This window comes from Drosophila tropicalis, unplaced genomic scaffold, assembly GCF_018151085.1.
Source record: "Drosophila tropicalis isolate 14030-0801.00 unplaced genomic scaffold, ASM1815108v1 contig_878, whole genome shotgun sequence".
NCBI classification, from domain to species: Eukaryota; Metazoa; Arthropoda; class Insecta; order Diptera; family Drosophilidae; genus Drosophila; species Drosophila tropicalis.
In genome coordinates, this window is record NW_027173374.1 from 1,608,756 (window position 1) to 1,629,511 (window position 20,756).

Genomic DNA, 20,756 nt, shown 5'->3' on the forward strand with positions numbered 1-20,756 from the left:
TCACTTGGATTTAAAAATATATTTTTTAATATTTTCATAAAAAAATTTAATTTTTAGCAGTTTTCCAACCCCAAAAAAGAAAAAATATTTGTTTAAATGTTTTAAATCTTAAGATATTAAGGTAAGGTAAATGATTTAAGGGCATTTGTCATCCTTGGAGTTAACCCTTTGCGATCAGCTGTTTTTTTTTGTGAGAACACTCAGCCCCATTTGTGGCGGACAATTCAAACTTGAAATTTCTGCTGAGAACAGTCATGCGCAGAAGTTGGAAGTGTTCTCAGTCAGCAACAGGTTTTGTGCGAATCAAAAGACTTGAGGGTTTCGTTTTTTTTTTCTGCGGGGTCCGGGGCTCAAGCTGTTCGTTTAATATTGACCTACCCAAAATAAATTTTTCATGAGGCAGGCAAAGAGCACGTCAACCAACTGTCAAGCCACTGAGGGTGGCTAAAGAAACTTAAAAAACATAAAAACAAACTTTAAACAGGGCAAATTAAAACTTTTGCATTAAAGCCAAGAAAAAAAAAAAACAAACAAAAACGTGAAAGTAAGTTAAAATATTTAAAGATTGCAAATATTTGTGCAACTGATCAGGTTTAGTTCTTTAAGTTATTTGACAAAAGAATCTGAAGCATTTACCAAAATCAGCCAGCGGCCCTTCAGATCTTGATACAGATTTCCATTTTCATTTTACAAGCTACTTAAAATCGCGCGTTGATTCCAAAAAGTTGGCCCTATCAAGTTTCATGACCGCCAACGTTTCCCGCAACGTAATTTAAAAGTCAAAGGGCAAACTTTAACCGCACACAGGAACAGCCAGAAAAGCGAAGAGGTGGAAGTCAAATTGAGCCTATACAATGTGACCGGCTTGGGCATGGAGGAGGATGTGGCACGAGGAGTGGTATGTATATTTGGTATTTCGCTGTGCATAGTTTCAACTCAAAATGTATTTTTCAACAGTGTCGAGCGAGATATACATACATAAATTATTAAAATCAGAAAATTTCTTTGATATCTTCGGGCAGCCAAAGGGATTTGTAACTTACGGGCTGAGATATAAGAAACTCTTAAAGATTTTTGTTGACACAAGTCGCTGGATAAATTTTTATTTTGCTTAATACTTTGATATTTTGTGGTCAGTGAATAAACGGGAGTATTAAAATTGTTAAACTGTATGTAACGGGCAGAGTGAGATCATTTAAAAAGCCTTCAAGAAAAACTAACATCTTTTAAAACGAAATTCTTGAAATAATATACTTTTGGCTTACTTTCTATTCCTTTTGGTCTTTTGACCAATGTAAGTCTACAATTGATTTATTTTGCGTAAGACTCTAGCAGATGCTAGGGTATAAAAACTTTCATTGGATTGCTTTTCACTTTCTTTGCAATTTTCAAAGCTTAATCTTGGCTTCGAGTCCCTTGGCCAGTCAATATCCTCTGGCTGCTGACCGCAAAAAGCAACAGGGAAAATCCTTCGCCACAGAAAAAGCGTAAAGAAAAATATGAACTGGTGTTCTCTGGTGTGGCGGAAAAACTTTGGAACGCCAGCGAGAACGCGACTCAAGCAAATAAATCAAAAAGTGATTAGACCCTCTTCTCTTGCCCATCTGTCCAGCTGTAAATTGTCTGTTGAGTGGCTGCAAGGAAATAAAAGAGAGAGAGAAAGACCAAGTAAAAGACCAGAACCAAGGTGTGTCTATGTGGCATTGTCCTATATATATGTGTATGCCACGGTAAAGATGAAAATGTGGGCCAACTTCTGTTGAAAGGAAATTCAAACTTGGCCATAAAACTTTTGCCACAGCTTCAGTAGCTCCACAGGCTTTGGCTTTGGTCAAGCGGCGCCATGTTGATAAATGAGCAGTGTAAAGTGCGCGGGCAATCAGGGAAAATCGTGGAAAATTATAGTTGGCATGCCATAAAACAAAGAAACAAAAACAACAAAAAAAGTCAGCAAAAGAAGTAAACCAAAAGCAAAGCGAGGGTATACTGAACAATAGCAGGACAATGCATAAGTTTGTCTCCTTTTATTTTCTTTGGTTTGAATTATGACTTTTTTTTTTGTTGCCTCTTCAATTTACATTTTAAATATATGCTAGATGGAAACTTGAAGTGCTGAGAAGGAGAGAGAAGAAATGAGAGAAGGATTAGGGTTAAGAAAACAATGGAAATTAGCTAATAAGCATAAGAAAAAGTTAAGATACGGAATATTTACGCACTTCACCCATCAAATGCTCGACGATTTGCATCCAATGCGATTGTTTTTTTTGAAAAGTTACTGAATAATCATAAAAATCGAATTTTAATCTCAATCAAATCGCTTAGTTTTGCAAATAATCCTTGTGGAAACACACACACACACACATACATACAATATCAAATGTCTGCTCTAGTTTCCCCACTAAGAATCGAAATTGATTTGTGTTCTCTTTTTTTGGATATTGTTTGCCCGTTAGCCAATTTTACAGCTCCATCAAATCAATTTTGAGTGGCTTTTTCCATAAAGTTGTAAGAACTGATAATAGTATTTTTTTTTAGTGAATTTCTTATTTAATATGCCTTAGGCTTTATTTACGCAAAATTTAATTTTCTTATTTTGTGTCTTTTGGTTTTCTTTTTAAATTTAAATTTAAATTATTACTCACAATCAGATACTTAAGACTTAGTCATTATCTTAGAGAAATTCTTACAAACTATGGAAAAATGAAATTTTAATTAGAATTGGTATAAAAAATGTTTTGATTTCATCATAAATTTATATTTATATTTTGTTTTTATTTGTAAATTTAATGTGTATTTGTTCATTATATTTATCCATTGCTTAGCTTAGACTTTAAGAAGTTTTTAGCATAATAGAATTTAAATTGTTGTATTCTTAGCAATTTTACCTAATGAATTAAACTAATTACTTATTTAAGATTTAAAAACACCAAAAAAATGAATGTGACTATGAAACAAGATCATGTTTTGTTCAAGGCCACCAATAGAAAAATTAACCATTGATGGAGACTGCTATAACCATGACCATGTCGATGAAGTCCATTCGCCGTGGACATAATAGCCGAGGCGGAGTATTCACCTGTTGAGGAAACTTGGAGTGAAAATTTGTGCAATTTTTTATGTGATTGTCTTCAAATTTACCACTTAAAACATGCAATTGCATGGAAACTGCTGCACTATTCTCGGGTTCGCAAGTATAGTTCCCGGAATGAGTCTTACGTACCAAGGGAATGATCAGGGATCCAATCTGATGATTAAGATGAATAGCAATTAGTTGGAATAGATTCCCCGTCCTCGTCTCTTACCGTATTTCGATTGTGTTCGGTGCTGCCAAATATGTTTCTATCTATTTGTGTGTACCAACCGCTTTGGGCTTTTGAGCTGGGCTTATTCTCATTCTCTGCTTCGGCATCGGATGTCACCTGCTCCTCGCCACGATACCAGAATATGTATTTTGGAGCCTCCAAGGTGCCACGGACAATGCAGTGTAGTTCCACTCTGCTGCCAGCTTTAACGAATCGCTGTTGATCTCCAATTAGTTCAGTTCGGGGTGCTGTATACGAAGGAGGATTATTGGTAAGAAATGGTACAATATCATAACAAATCCTAATCACCATTCGTAATGAAATTTTGATTGGTTTTTATATATGTATATAGTGAGATGAGAGTGAGAAAGACACATTTCCGACCCCATAAACTATCTAAGCCCATGTCCATCTGTCAATTAGAAGGCTACTGGAATCAATTTGGGTCCAAGTTTGACAATTTGTCGGATCGGACCACTTTAATATAAAGCTGCCACAAAAAGGAACCATCAAAAAGCTTACTGTATTAGAAATATCCAAGTAAAAATATAGAAAAATCTTAAACTCAATTCCTCTGAATGTTAGTTATCCTTGTATACCCAAAATACTGACGTTAATACAATTGGGAAAATCTTATGCCGATGACAGTTTTAATAATTAAAAGCTATTTTAAATGATTTATTAATTATTGTAGGAGGAATAACTGTGAATTAAGGCTTAACCTGTTGCAAACTGGCAACGAAAGGATCTTCTTATCATAAATCAGTGTCCGCCCACACACACACACACACATACAGAGAAATTGTGTCATTTTCTTTCTCCATCCATTGAGTTTCTACTAGAGACCAAGCACCAGCACTTACTTATCACAAACAGCTGAACTTTGGCGCTCATTTTTGGTTCGGTTGCCAACTGGCATTCATACCAGCCAGCATCCTCGAATTTCACATATTTGATTTGCAGGGTCCAGCCTAATCCGCTGCTACCATTGCCACTTTCGGGATTAAAGCGTGATGCAGATGTTGAGAGATTCGCTGTAGGAATGCTGGTATTCGCTGCGGACTGCTGCAGGAGGGAGGCAAATCGCGCATCATTGATGAAGGTTGTGTGATCCACAGCAATGATATGTTCATCTCGTAAACGCACCCAGGAAAGAGGTTTGTTTGAGTGTTGATGCAACTGCAGAGCATAATGAAATAAGAAGGATTGAATTTCGATGGAAATTCCGCAATTATGCCCCACTCAATTTGACTCACCTGGCATGGCAGATAGGCATGCTGGCCCGCCTGGACGCTGGCATTCAGCGGTGGCAAACTAAGCTGACGTTGATGACCACTCGCCCTCTCTTTGGCCAGTTGTTTCTCCCGTTTCAATTGTAGCTCCTTTTGTTCACTATTGTAGGCATGCAATCGAGATTGAGGCTCATTAGAAATGGGCTTGCTGTTGCCCAAGTCTGATTCATTTCTTTCCTCCTCCTTGCTCTCATGTTCTGTTCTCGAGGCCGTTGCATTGGTTAGCCTTTGTGGCAAGTCGGCTGGTATGAATTCCGGAAAGGGTGGCAAATACGTGGGTATGGAGAAACCTTTTGTCAGCGTGGCTGTATCCAGCGTTTCACTCCAAATGTCACCCGTTGTTTGTCGTTGTTGTTGCTGTTGCTGCTGCTGCTGTTCCTCATCGTCGCCTGCCAACGTTGTACCCATCTGTCCAATGCCAACTTGATTGGTGTTCAATCTCAGGTCCAATTGCAGTTCCACCATTGTTGTAGCCATCATAGATGTTGCAGCTGTTGTTGTTGCTGTTGTTGTAATTAGCGTTGCGTTGTCACCCAGTGGAGCCGCATCCGCTGCCAATGCTGGAAAAATGGATCAAAATTTAAGCTCAGTTTTATAAGTTTGAATTATATTTAAAAAATGTTTGCGATTAGTCTACAAATGCCCATTTAATTGCTTTGGAATTGGATACGCAGCTGTCACTTGAATTGAAAGAGTAGTTGAAAACGAAAGTTAATTACCCTATGAAAATAGAATTTAGTTACTTTCTTTGTGAAAATCCTTTCTAACTCACTTGTTCTTTAGCTCCTAATTCCCTTTTTATTCATCTTGAATCTTAAAAGGAATTTGAGAGTGAAAAGTGTTTTTATAAATCTTAAAAGAATTTGGAGAGGGAAAAGTATTTAATTAATCTCTAAAAACAATCATTTATCTTGTATTTTGGTATCCAAAGAATTCTTTTGAAATAAAACTAAAAAATTCTGTGATTTACTATCCTGAAATAAAGTTTTTATAAGGCATTCCACATGTTCAATCATTTTGAATTTCGCTGTTTTTTATACCACGATTCCCTTTTTTTTAATAATCGCAATTCCCTTTTAGCCATTAGTTAAGTGTATGCAAATATTTAGCATATTTTGTTTAGCTAATACTAAATATTTGCCAGTCTCTCTCCTTTACTTGCTCCCTCTCTCTCTCTATTTCTGTCCCTTTGCTTGTCTCCTTCTCCTACTACTGCCTGGTAATAATAAAATATTTGCGGCGTAATTTAAACTAAGCTTTTTTTCGCTGCATTAATTGACAAATTGTGAAATATTTTCGTGTGGAATATTTATACAGCAGCTCATTCATCATTATGGATGCATGCTCCAGGGGTTCGAGGAGATGGTGGGGGAATGGGGGGCGTAACGTGCGGAAAATTGCATAAATATACTATAAATTTGCGTTTAGGGCATTTGGTTGGAAATTTGAAATATTATTAGCCAGGTGAACGGAATTTGCATACCATTTTTTTTTTTTTTTGTTTGTTTATAGTTTCATAAATATTACGTGGCACAATAAAATCCATTTGGATATGCAACTAGAGATTAAGTGCATAATATTTACCAATTTGGCGAAATAGGGGGCGGGCAGAATCAATAATCTATATAATTTGTCAGATTATGTTCTGATAAAACTGCCACTTTTCGGAATTAAAATCGTTTTTTGTTTTTATTTGTTTATTTAATTGAAACGATTCGCTCTGAATTTGTCGAAATGTGGTCACGATGTATAGTCCGGCTGGAGGATCGGGTGGATGCGATGAGTCGACGTTGTCGTCCCATATTGCCACATGTGGCCAGGCTGTGCCTAATAGCCACATACTTGGAAGATGCTCTTCGCATGTGGTTCCAATGGGCAGAGCAGCGGGATTTTCTTCATGTCCACTTGGAATGCTCACAGGCGTTCGCAGTGTCAATTGTCTTAATCAATCTGGTGGGTCAACTTGTGGGTTGTGCCCTTATATTGACACGAGTCTGGGTCAATTTCGCAGTGACTTTGCTGGCCGGGTTGATTCTTCTGCAGGTCCACATCTATGCGATGCCCGTGCAACTGAAGCTAATATTAAGAAATTTTTCTCTATTTGGCGGTCTGCTGTTAATCCATGCGGAGGCCAAGTATTTGGATGAGATCTATGATGCTGGTGCTGGGGTGCCTCTGCTTGTGAATCGGCGGCCGCAGTACATGATGCAACTAACTGGCAGGATTTTGCTGGCCTTAATGTTTCTGACTCTGTTGCAATTGCATTTTGGTCTGGTTGAGTGCATTCTAAATGCCTTTGGTCTTACATTGATGGCTTCCGTTGTTGTGGGCTATCGCACACGATTTGCTGCCTTTTTGTTGGCATTGATCTTAACCATTTGGAATCTCAATACAAATTGCTGGTGGCTTGTGGAAGCCTCTAAGATGGATTATCTTAAATATAAATGTTTTCATACACTTTCGGTGGTTGGAGGACTTCTAATGGTTGTGGTCCTAGGACCAGGAAATGTATCCCTTGAGCAGTACAAGAAAAGGTGGTAGACCATCAGGAAAAAAAGCTGTAAACTGACTTACAGTTACATAAAAATATTAGTAAAGGTTTCTATAAATTTCTATCTTTGCAATCATCATTTTAGCTGGCGGCCACATGGCCCGTTTTTTTTTACGGGCATAAAGAAATCTTTTGGGAAACCGAGAAACGAAAATTAGCTACTTGTGTTTATGTATACCCTGCATTTGTTAAAAAAAGAAAAGGCATTCGGGGATAAAAGAAACCATAAACAAATAGGCCAAGTTAGACTGAAGCTCCTCAAATTCTTTTGCTTCAAACTTTTATGCAAATTTTGGTCGAAATCAATAACTATTAAGTACTTATGTATATGTTACCAACTCATAGGATATTTTATAGTCGTCCCAATTTCTTTTTTTTTTGTTTTGTTGTCCTGCACTTTTACGAGGCCTAGACCCTGAGGATACAAATTTACTCGCCGCATCATAAAATAACAACTAAAGTATTTATTATGTAAATAATATCATTCGAAATATCAAAACACTCCAACCACTTTTTCCATTTGCAGGACTCTCGGCCACTTTACTCTGCGTTTTTAGTGAGTAAAGCTTAAGTTTTTCATTTTATTAAATGTTTCACTTGAACAAAAGTTTTTATTATTTGGTTTTTCCCCCCGTTGTTGTTGTTGTTGTTTTTGCAGCTAGAGAAACAAATAGTTTCGCAAGCTTCAGCTTGTTTCTCCTTCTCTTTTTTTTTGTTGTTTGCAGCTGCTACTTGCTCTTGCCTCGGGCTTCTTCTGGCCATTCATTGTCCTTGCTAAGTAGCTGATGTTATTGTTTTTTAAAATTATTACAACTTTAAAGGCAAACTCAACTTCAGCTCAAACTCGGCACACTCAAGTGGCCATTGCCATTGCTGCCAGTGGGCTGAGAAACCATTTTACCATTTTATAGACATGGTGCAAACTGGTCTGGCTGAAGGCAACAAACATCTGCCGATTTTGTATCGTATTAAAGATTTTATATTGGCCACAAGTGTTTAACTCGATTTAGCACATCTATCAGACAATTCCCTATCAGAGTTAAAGTTATGTTCATCAAAAATTTAAATATTCTTTAGAATATTTCTCTTATTTAATTTGACTTATTGACTAGATCTTAGAGTAAGTGAATGAGAATTTTGTCTCTAACTCTCTATTTATATCTCTTTGGAAGTTAAAGATTTAGCATGATCTGTAACAATCCTTAAAATGTCTAAAAACGAGACGACTACTAAAGCCGAGAAACATTCAATTAACGTTTAAATAATGTCAGTGTCCCACAAGAGTTTAGCAAAAGACCATCAAAAATATTACTCATACGCCTCGATGGTCCAGCTATTTGTAAAGTTTGTATTGAAATAATACTTAACCGTTAAGTCATCTAAATTTATATTAATAAAACATAAATAAATTTCAGATAAGATAAAATAACCAATAAAAATCAAGTAATCATATCTGGTAAACTTATTTAAGAATATTTGATATGTTAACAATTGTTAGGTCATTGGGAGAATCTAGTTATCTAGTTGAACCTAATTAAATTCAATTTGTTAAATTTGCCATTTGTTGTCATTGCTGGCATACCATTATTTAGACCAAGCAATTAAAAATTATTTGCACACAGACAAATAAAGTTGATAAAACTAAATAAAATGTAACAAAATTTCGCATGCTACTGTGGTAATTAGTGTAACTGCTCAGTTAACCACATAAACTGATTTTGGTTTCTGGGGTTTTACCCTTTTTTTCTAGGATGTGTGCGAATATGTACATATGTATGTACAATATATGTATGTATGCTTTCAACACTTTCTGGCACTCATGTGCAAAATAATTGAAATATTAAATAAACGCACAAAGCAAATAACATAAAAAAAGGTTTGGTTAGTTTTGTTAATGTTGTTAGAGGGCCATAAATTTAAAATTCTATCACAATGACTGAGCAATGATTTGCTTGTAAGCTTTATTTTCTCAGAGTGGGCGTTATACAAAATAATCTATATACATGCATCCGAATATATGTATGTATGTACTATATATAGATATATCAACTTGAAACCCATCACCCACTGGCATGGAGGGTTTATCTACGCGTTTTGTGTCAGAGAGTTTCGCGTAAATTTTGAATTCAGTCGAGTGCAAAGTTTAAAAAGGCCAGACCGGGCGGGGATTATATCATCGTTTTGTGCCAAAATGAAATTCCCATAGAGTGAAGATTATGCCAACCGAAATTTAACGAAACATTATATGGAAATTTTAGCATACATAGATAGATACATATAAGGACTTCCACGTGTGTGTGTGTCTCTATGTAATCTTCTATCCACCTCCAAGACACCTAATTACAGCTGGTTAACATTTGCGTTCGGGTTTCCGTTTAACCGGATTACCATTACCGCTTTACCTCCGTGTGTCCCAATTCAAGCTTCATGTTTTCCCACTGACCCTTATGTGTTGAAAATTAGGTTTCCTTTCTGTACAAAGGTCCCTCTACTGTTGCTTTGAGTTGCCCTAATTGGGGGAAAGTCAAAGCGAAAAAGAAACCAAAGAAAAAAAAACCAGCAAAAAGAAAAACGAAAATACGGCTAACATATAATTAAATTTTTTGGTGTTTGCCTGCACGATTACTTTCATTATTAATTACATGTGGCAAAAACAAATATTTTAATGTTTCCTTTGATATGGAAAAAAAAGGAAAAAGTGAGACTAAGCCCACAATTTATACCCATTCTATTTGGTCTACCAAATCGATTTAAAGTGAAATATTTTAAAATTTTATGGTATTTGTCTGGTTTTTCTGGACTCTAAGCTATTGAGATTTGAAATTATAATATCTACCGCAAATTACAAGGAGTCGACTTCAGAAAATTTGAATACAGAGATTTTTAAATTTATATCCGCATCGTTATCAGCAGCCATTTTTGTTATAGGGCAAAGTTATAATTCAGGTGAAACGAATTGTTATCAATAAGAATTCTTTAAATATAACAAAATTCAAGATTACGCACTATATTTCAAGGCTTAAAACATTGTTTTCTGATAATTTAGGCACTGGAACAGAAAGCTGTCCCCTAAACACGAAAATATTGAACTAGTAGCAAAAAACGAGCAGATTGAACTGCTTAGGCAATCAAACAGTTGTTCCATTTAGATGTTGTCCGTTTTGCTGTTCCTCCATGTCTGGCATATAGTTTACAGGATGACCAAACTGCATGGTTATGGTACCCAAAGGTGGTTGCCGTAGTTGTGTAACCTGCGGTTGAAGTTCCTGTATCTGAATCCATTGACTATGTTCTAGCAAATGACTGATGGGCCACATTTCCATTTCCTTACGCAAATTTATGGTTTGTGAATATAGCACATGAATGGCTCTTATAGTTGGCTGATGGTTGCGGAGCCAAAGAACAGTTTGCAGGACATGATTGGAGGGACCAGTTGCTGTAAGCAGCTCACAATTGAATAGCTCCACAAGTTGCATTAAAGCATGGGCCTTTAAATGACAATCCAGCTTACCAATGACACAACTGCGAAAGCTTAAATGCTGGCAACAAAGAGGTACAGTGGGCACCAGACTGTCGGCTAGCCTGCAGTTGCTGAGGCACTGTTTCGAGAGAGCGGTGCACTGGAGGAGCTGCAGGTCAAAGAGACAGAGGGAACAGTTAAATAAGCCCCATCCAGAGTGAGTAGTTGGAGCTTGTGTCGTTTGGCATGTACTTATAATCGGCGTTATGATGGACAACCAGTGTTGCCCAGTCGAGGGCATTTGATGATGCAGCGACAGCTTGGTAAGATGAGCCAATTCGCATAACTTAACTGCAGGTTAAGTGGTACAACCAATTCCCTTAGCTTTTGGCACTTCTCAAGTTCAGTTAAAGTCACATACCAACTATTCTTCATTAGCGTCTCGTTTTTAAGCACGAAATTCTCGAGCTGTGAGAAGAGTTGAGACAGGGCTACGCTGCTTATGCCGTGGTTCAACTGCAGACTGAGCACCTTCCGCAGGACTGGAAAACCTTCATTGATTGAAGCAAAGACACGCAACCCTTCCACTTGAGGCAGCAGCTGCTTCAATAGGTTCAGGTGATTAGTTTCCTCCACAATCCCACTGGATAACACGAGACAGGATTTCACCATGGGCATTGCGTCAAAATGGATTTTGATTTCAACGTTGCTAAATACTGACCATAAATATCGTCTAATTGACAACGCTCTAACTCAATCAGCTGTTGGATAGTTTTTGAAAAGTGTTAAAAAGTTAACGGCTTTCTTTTTATTGATACATATCCGGAAATGTGGGCTATTTTGATATGCGAATGGTGTTTTGGGAAAAACGAGTATAATATTTATACTGATGACTTCATAGATCATTTGTTCTGGATCTTATCATTTGTTATTTATTATGTTAACTGCTGAATTTTTGTTGTCTCCCTCCCACCTTTTTATGTATATATGTACATATGCCTGGCCTTAGGGGCCTACGCTCTGGTCTCTGGAAGAGTGAAGATAAAATGTGATTTTTATACCCAATTTCTTTCAAAAAAAAAAAAAAAAATGGTGAAAAAAACGAAGCCGGAGATATTCCAAGGCCTTTCACGCTCGCCTGACCTAATGTCATTTTAATTTCTTTGTATGTATTCACGCCCAAGGCGCCATCAGATAACCTCCATAACCCCTTCCAGGGTTCCAGGGTGGAATGTGAAGCAAAGGGAATGTGGAGAGTCCAGGCGAAGGGCTAAAAAGTGCCACTGACATTGTGATAGTCGTCTGACAGTTGAAAAATGAAACGTCGGTCCATACCGAGACCGAGACCGAGACCAAAACCGGTCATGATGTGGCCACAAAAAGCGACTCCTATATGCCTCAAATTGTGCCCCCTTCCCCATGGGTGGCGGCGACTTTAGTATTTATGTATGTATGCGGGTGAAATTAAGCTGGGCCAGGGCACGGCAGGGCAGGCCAGTCCATTAGGTACACACATGACCTCCAGGACCTGGCGTAGCCGCAGCCTCTGCTCTGGTTTCAGCCTCATATGGCATGCGCATGTTTAAGCGCATTAATTAGAAGGCATAACTTGTCATTTATTGGTTCATAACATTCAGCAAATATTGGTCAGCTCACGCACAACACTCTCCCTTCCACAATGTTACGAAACAATACATGCATAATCGAACAGTCCAAATGGTTGTCACACGCACACACACACACAGACACAACAAAACAAAACAGCTCATTGGGAATGGCGACCAAGACAGATGCCGCCTTCATGTGGTAAGAGGGAAACAGAATTTCTGAAAACGACAAGGTGAAGCCAATTGCTCATTTCTCTGTGACAAATTTCACACAGAGCTTTGTCGTTGTCCGGAGGCTCTTTTGTAAGGCCAAGGAAAACATACAAAATGGCAGTTATACATCAAATTTACATCGTATTAAACGCACTTGTAATACCCTACAATTTAAATCATAATTGCTAATAATAATTGTGTTTAAACTTTAAACTAATGTGTAATTGTTTACCTAAAGAACATCCAAACATTTTATTTCAAAGAGCCAACCAAGTGGGCAAGGTTCGCTTTCCGTATACATAACTAAATTGCAATTACAATTACATTACAATTTATAATTGAATGATAAACTTAAATCATTGTATTCTAAAGTAGACCTAAAAGTAAAGACTGTCAGTTAAATTCTCATCTATAATGTTCTTAAAAGTCTGTAGTCTCAAATATTACTCATATGACAAGTTGACATTCAGAAAAGTTCAAGTTGATAAAAGGTTGTTTTTATTTTTTAAACTAACACCAAAACTTGTTTATCCCTATCTTAGAAGCCTATTTTTTGCATTTAAACTCTTTTTGGTCTTAACTTTCTTAGGGGCAAACCAAATTTAAAGACTTTCTTTATCCCTTAGTGTAAATATTTAAATGTTGAAATTGTTAGAGCAACAACTATTCGATCTATAAGTTTTGTTAAAAATACTTATATTTCGTCCTTTATTTTACCCATTGCCTAAGCTAGACAGCTATTCCGTAGCAAAATGGTGTAGTGACTCGTTCCTCATGTAGATGATGGCTATGGCTACGACTTTTTGTGGCATTTTGTACCCACTTTTTTGTTTTTCTTTTTTTTTTTTTTTGTTGTGTGTGCACAGACACACACGCAGACTGTGTGAGAGCAATTACACGGCTTAAGTGCACGCGCGTGTGGGCGTGGCAAAGGGATAGGGGTAGGGTGGGCCCATTTAGCACTCGACTGACTTCGATTGCTTTAAAGCGGTCGCTCATTTTTCTTTCCTTCTCCTCACTCGGCAATTTTTCTCACTTTTTTTTTTTTTGTTATTGTGTTTGCCTACTTTGGAATGCTGGAATGGCGAATTGTGTGGATTGAGGATGGGCCTGACTGGGATCTGGCTTGATTGTTGACTGACGATTTGCTCGACGAGTTATAATTTGCACACATGAATAGGCAAATACGTAACCAATGTCGATGATGCTGATGATGTCAAGCTTGTGGTTCATGGTGTCCTTGTTGTTACATGTCGGTTGGATGTGTTGTTGCTGTTGGTGATGGTCGGTTCCATCTCACTCATTATGATGATGACACAGAACTTTCCTTATGACGCAGAAAGGTGCAGCGAATGGGGGAAAAAAACATTACATTCGATGGTTTCGAATTCAAAAACGAAGATGAATACTAAAGTAGGTCATTGTGACACAGCAAATATAACTAATCGTTGTTGTAATCAATAAGATATTTAGTATGTATTTAGCCAAAATGAAGGGAAAAGCTAGATACCCAAATTTCGTTCGAATAAGGGTTTAAGCAAGTAGAACCAAAAATGTAAATGTATTGTTTTTTAATGAAAAGAAAACGATACTTTGTTTAGTTATAATTTATTTTCATTTCTGCATTGTGTCCGTTTCTCTCTCGTTCTTTATTAATAACACTCTCTTACTTACTGCTTTCTTTTAGTTGTCTCTGTTTCGGTTTCTGTTTGGGAGAGCTTTGCAAAATTTATAACCCTTTCCGAGAAAATGTTGCTAATGGCTGTATTAGGCGAGGCCAACTCTTTTGGCTCTTTTCGTTCGTTTGGCTTCACTTAGCGTCAGTTATTTAATTAAAGCTTTACGCCACGACACGCTACGCCCAGACTGAGAAGCTCAAGTCCCATCATCTATATTATATGTACTTGTGTATATACATACATACATACATACATATATATATTACAAATGTACATACATATGTATGTATATTCCATACCCCATAAATAAATTAAACGTGACATTTGACCGCCATTTGTCTTGGACGCCATTTTATGGTAAATACTTCTATCTTCTTCTCACTCCCCTTCTCTCACTCTCTTTTGTACATTTTGTCTGTTTTATATAAACCATAGTTATGTCTTTTCATTGTATGTATTATGTTTTCTGTTCGCTTTCTGTTTCGTCTGTCTGTTTCGGTTTCAGTTTCGGTTTCAGTTTCGGTCATTTTTGTTTGTCTTCTGTTTTATATGCCTCACTCGTGGTCCAAAAAAGCATAATTAACAGAAAATGGCATTCGTCCCACTTCTCAGGGGCCAACCACACCACCTCATCCGTTTGCCACTTGACCTTGGCCAGTGGGTTGATTGATGGCTTAAGTATTATTTGAGTGTGTCTATTTATTTTTTCTTTTCTTCATTGTCCTGGTGCTTGATTCCTTTTCCTTTACGGTGGATGCTTGGAATCTTTCAATTTAATTATAACACATGTGTTGTTAATGATATTGCCCACAAATGAATTCACTGAGATTGATTAGAGCTGACTTTATTATATTCAGAGTGCGTCAAATGATATGAACAATTAAATGACATAATAATTAACCCACACACACACACACACACACACACAAAGCCATAAACAACTAGTCGTTCTGGTGATTTTTGTATTTATTCAGCTGATTTATGACATTTTACTTGAAGCTTATATAAATCAAAGTTTAAATACTTTGTCTTTAAGATTAACCTACTGGTTGATTGAATGATTTCAACAAGGCAAATTGATACTATTTATGTATTATTATTTATGTATATTTTCTCAAATATTGTATAGTCATATTAATTGCAGCTAGTTGTCCCTTACTTAATATAAATTTAAACTTTTCTTAAGAAATTTGAGCCCACAAAGTCAAATTCTCATTAAACAGGTTGAATCCATTGTTGTATTTGAAATATTTCTCTCAAGTATACCAGTGAATGCAATAGTCGATAAATATCTGCATTGTCGTTGTTCATTTTCACAGATAAAGCATACGCCCTGTTGTACATTTAGAAAAAAGGCTAACCAACGACGGGAGAAGGAGAAGGGTGAAAAAATTTAATCAACTGGGACTCATCGAGGAGAGCCAAAATTTCTGGTAACCTAGGCTACACACTCCAATTAGGCAGCCTCCGACAAAGGTAGTGGAAAATATGCTTGGAATTTTCATAAACTACTGGCGAAACAGTGGATTGAAAGTTAACCCCACACACATTGTGCAGATGTGTACCAAATTCTTGCATTTATTTTTGTGTTGCTTATGATTCAAAGACACGGAATTAACTTGTGACAGGTGGTGTCATGTTTTCACCACCATAAGTGGGTGTGTGAGTGGGTGTGCGAGTGTGTGTTGTGGAAGATGCTTGACTAAATGAAAATTTGCACTGCTCTCGATTAAATTAAACTCGACAAGCTTATAAAAATCGTGCCAACGAGTTGTCTGACAGTAACAACTATGTACATGGCCGTAACAGCAAAGCAAATCTCATCATGTAAATTAAATTTGGCAAAACTCTTTCCAACACATTCACAAAAAACGTCGGCGAAATTGAATTAAATATGCATGCCAAGAAAACAAAAAACAAAATGTGTAAATACGGAAAGAAACAAAACGCAAAAGCAAAAGAGGAAAACAACATACATACATAAAAACAAGACACGTAGAACACATGGTGTTCATATGGCGAAGAAACCAAGATATCTTCTTGGAATGCTTTCCATGGAAAACAAAATTATGTGAAAATTTTCACACTTGCGAGAGAAGAGAAGCTACAGATTGAAAAGTGTGAAAAGTTTCATAAAAAGAAGTTAGCTTAAAAACAAATTTAGCTCAATCTAAAAAAGTAAACCAAAAATATTTAAAATAAAAACTGAAACTTGACACCTCGATTGTAATTAAATTCGTAAAAAGTTTTCAATCGAAAAGATATATAATTTAAATTGATTGAGTTTATCTTAAATTTAGGGCTAATTATTATTTGATTCATTATATGAAAATGAAAATATGGAATGCTAAACTCTCATCGAATATTTAAAATAGTATTGTCCTTTGTATTACTAATTCGTAATATGTAATTACTTTATTTAATAAATAAACATCAGCTTTATTTAATCTTTATGATTTTGTTCCTTCTCAAAACAAAATAATTTTATTTTTCTATACTGATCTTTTTTATGGAGATATCCGTATAATGTAATGATTTCAACATCTTTCTCTTTGGATTTTCTAGAGTATGATAAAGTCTCCTTATAATTAAAGTTTTATATAAAGAATTGTTTACTATAATGTATAAATCTTAAGCAGAAAATGGTACCAAATTGTTGTTTTATATGTTTCTTAGCCACGTACAGCCTAGATTATTGTCTGTCACGCATTTTAACAATACTAAAAATCGAAGAAAAGGAAAACATTTTAAGAGAAAGTCCCGAATGCGAAGAAAAAGAAAATTTTCTTATTCTGAAGTCAAAGAGTAAAATCTACCGAAAACTATCTTTAAGTATCCTAAACACACGAGTAAAAAGTGAATGAATGTTATCCAAAGTAAAAAAAATAAATATTTTTTTAAAATTTTAATCTATAATCCTTATTTTTGAGGAAAACCAAATAAAACTTTAATTAAAGGAATTTTTTCGTTTAACTAGCCTGTTTATGACTGCTTAATTTTACTTTCTTATTTATTTAAAGCATTTGATAGACAGTGACATTTAAATAGTTTAGACAAAAAGATAGAAATGTTTCTTGAAATTCTAGAATACTGTGATTGTCAGGTCTTTTTTTAAGTCTGTTTATTGCACCTGCTTAACACTTGTGATAGTGTTTATGGTTGAATATCAAATGTAACAAATGAAGCAAACCGATTGTGACAAAGGGCTTAAGAACCCGTTTCCAACTGAGTTTATATTTTTATGCTTTTTGATTTTTATGAAAACTAAGTGCTGAGAGAAAAGTAAAACTAATGCTGCATAAAAAACATTGACTGAGATCAGAGCAAAACCTACTTTTGTGAAAAATAGTAGTAGATGCATATAAATGTATACATGTACATGGGGGCAAATCCCATCAACTTTGCTCTGCTGGTGCCCTCTTCCCAAAACAATACAATGTAATAGCTAGTAGAGAAGTTTATACTTACGCGCTTGCATGCCATGAAAGCTGACAGCTGCCAGAAATGCGAACAGAATGCTGCCAGCATCCCCGGCTCCCCGTTGAACTCCACCGACGAGTCCGACTCCAAGTTGGCTGCTCACTTTGGCTCCTTGGCATCCGTCAGTACCTGGTCTCCGTTTGGGCATTTTATTGCGTGCAAGGATTTGGGGTAAGCGGTGAATGGGGACCTGTCACACCTTTTGCCACTCGTTCACCCTTCTCCGTGCTGTATATCCTTCGCCAAGTATTTGCGTATATTGTATTTGCCTTTTGAATTCTTTATTTATTTGTGTGTTTCGTGTGTTGTGTGTTGTTTTGTTTTGTTTTTCTTTCGTGGTCTTGTAGTTAATCCAACTTTCAGCTCAGCTCAGCTCCTGCTGCAACTCCAACTCCGGCTTCTGTTCCTGGGTGTTCTGCTTGTGGGTTCAGCTTCAGCTTAAATAGCTGTCATATTGTGCGATGCTTGTGATTCCCTGATGTTGTTTATATGTTTTTGCTCTTCGCACTGTTATTTAATTATTTGCACTGCTTTTTATAAAGTCGTCGTTCATATTTTCTCTTTTTTTGTTATTATTATTTTTTGTTTGAATTTGCATACCGCTCATGGCTCCGCCTTTCTCTGTCTCCTTGCGGAGTGTTGACTGTACGTGACTGTCTGGTAAGGAATGTGAGGGAAAATGAAAATGCAGGGAAACCGCACGAAACGTATGTTTTCATCTGTACGGTACTAGGATATATATAAGGATATACAAGCATTTGGCGTAAGCAGAAACTGAGAAGCTAAATTCAGACTTTACTAAGTCCTACTGGCCGTTGGCTAGGAACTGTTGCCATTGCCCAGTCTCAGTCCAGGCAAATGAATATTTATCTTTGGCCCGAGTACGCCTGGGGAGGGCATAAGTTTTGTGCCTGGCTTGATTATAAGTCAATAAATTAATGAATTGCATACCATTTCAGGCTACTCTGCCTCCTTTTATTCTCCACTCTCTCTCTCTCTCTCTTTCATTCTCTGTGTGTGTGGCAAATTTTTAATGGCTCCTAATTTGGTTTCCCCGAATTAGCTCCAAAAAAGAGAGAGACGAAAAAAATTGCTAGTGTGCCAGATTAAAGTTTTAGTCTACTTTAGCTCTACTCTAAATACGAAAAATGTGTGAATGCAATATTCAGTGATGCGAAACTCAATTAGCTGAAAGTTTAATTTGATTTTCAACTAAATCCCATGGATTGGAATGACTATCAAGCAGCTTAATTCAACTAGTTGTGTAAACAGTTTAGAAAAAATCTAAAAACAAATTCAATTATCTACTTAATCAGCTTATTGTATCCGTAGAAATGATGATGAGAGAAATCTATATACGATAACTATATGTTATTGGAAACCTTTTCGAATCTTGTATTCAATTGAATTGCCCTGTCACATCTATGAACTTTGTGAACTACTTAAAAACACACCCTGTATATCTAATTTCTACTACTAATTTCTTGCTGACAAAGAACTGGGACAACCTTTAGCAAGCAATTATTAAGGTTCCAGAAAGAAGAAATTGAGAAGAGAGAGAGAGAGAGAGAATGAGTGAGAAATCTTCATTTTCTAATACTTTTTTAATTGATTTCAATTGCAAAGTTTTTCTTCTTTTTCTGTTGTCATGTTTCGTGCCAGCCTGAGAAATGAAATCGAATACTTTTTGAACTCTTATCTAATAACGTAGACCGAAGCAACTAAACTCTGCTTCACTTTGGTGTCTAACACCTTTTGTCTCTGTGGAGCATCTTAAAGACTTTGTGGCTGTTTGGTTTCTTTTCTTTTTTTTTCTACTATGCCACTAATGACATCGTCTAATGCTAGGATAGAGAGAAGGATAAGGAGAAGAAGGCGAAAGGTCTGGTGACTAAGGTGGCAAGGTACGTGGTTTGGTCTCTCATATTAATGAGTTTTAAAATCTATGGCAAAGCACGCGCGCTTATTGCGTTGAGGGATAAGTCTTGAGCTCTAATCAGATTATATTACCATATATTACATCATATGTTGCGTCAATATTATATACACATATAATCAGTATTGAAATAAATAAATGTGTGTGCCAGTGTGTCTGTGTGTGTGTGTGTGTGTGTCTGTGTTTGAATAGATGGATAAATGGGCTAAACAATGAAAGCACGTGCCACATAGTCGGATTGAAAATCAAAAGAGGCAGGTCACATATTTCACTTCTTTGCACATCATTCAAATCCTTCAGGATTCGATTTTTTTCCTCTTTATTTTCATTTTGCATTTTTGTATATAAAACATTTTTTATTTTTTTTGTTTGTGTCTTTGGCATAGAACGAGGCGCAATCAGCGTTTTGACGAGAGGCAACATTTGACTTTTAAACTCGAATACCGCTTGGGCTTGGGCTTGTCTCCTCCCTTTGAGTTATTTGATTCTTTTTTATCTTTTTGTATCCATTCTAATGCTCAGAGCAATTTAAAATGTGATTTTCGTTGATTTATAAAAGACACATTGCATTCACACTCACTGAAGATAGACAGACACAGAGACACAGGGAGAGGGAGACACTCATTCACTCACTGACTCACTCACACACGCACTCACTCACTTGGTCCATCATTCAGTCAGTCACTAAGTTAGTCAGTCAGTCGGTTACACATCCACACGCAATGAAGCGTATTGGGGCTGCATTTGGGCGTAGACTATGACACGCCCACTTCCTGCTTTGGCACACATTTCGTACCGTAAACAAAAGACGAACATGCCGATGTTTTCGTTTAAACACTCAATGCAAATGTTAAATGCTTTAATGTGAATTCTATTTGTTTCTCGGGGGAAATTTTGGCTTTTTCCGCTCCCAACGTCCTGGCCCGAGCCATGTAAATTTTCAACTAAATTGCAAATACGAAACACTTGACGCCTTCAATGTTCCAACAGCCAAACCAATCCAATTCAATGCTTCGCCAATTTAAAGTTTCATTTGATTTCTGATGTTTCAACACTTTCTCCTCACCGCTGTTGGCCATAGAAGTTGTTTCAGTTCCGTTTCACTTCAACAGCATTCCAATTTCAATGCTACCCCTAAATATTTGTTTCATTCCTTCCTTTAACGATTCTCATCTCTTTCGTTTCATGTTATTGTTCTCAGGGGTTGTAACAGGACTCACTAACAGCAGGGGCTAC

At 36.6% G+C, this 20,756-nt stretch overlaps 1 protein-coding gene across 1 annotated transcript; it reads right to left on the reverse strand.

Annotated features, from left to right (window-relative positions):
- Positions 1-2,957: 2,957 nt before the first annotated feature.
- On the reverse strand, positions 2,958-20,756 carry dpr16 (defective proboscis extension response 16). Its single transcript, XM_068300584.1, has 7 exons — positions 20,587-20,756; positions 17,573-18,237; positions 4,559-5,154; positions 4,166-4,481; positions 3,303-3,550; positions 3,139-3,244; positions 2,958-3,076 (listed from the first exon to the last, which is right to left on the reverse strand). Exons 2-7 carry the CDS (start codon positions 17,730-17,732, stop codon positions 2,958-2,960), a joined length of 1,545 nt encoding a protein of 514 aa, XP_068156685.1. The 5' UTR covers positions 17,733-18,237; positions 20,587-20,756.

Bases quoted from the DNA above. Each gene is read 5' to 3' on its own strand.
- dpr16 (XM_068300584.1), bottom strand. From the start codon at position 17,732: ATGCCCAAACGGAGACCAGGTACTGACGGATGCCAAGGAGCCAAAGTG. The intron at 3,551-4,165 runs GTAAGTGCTGGT...CTTCGTATACAG, and splicing joins AGTTCAGCTGTTTGTGATAA to CACCCCGAACTGAACTAATT. The intron at 3,245-3,302 runs GTAAGAGACGAG...CTTAATCATCAG, and splicing joins CCGAACACAATCGAAATACG to ATTGGATCCCTGATCATTCC.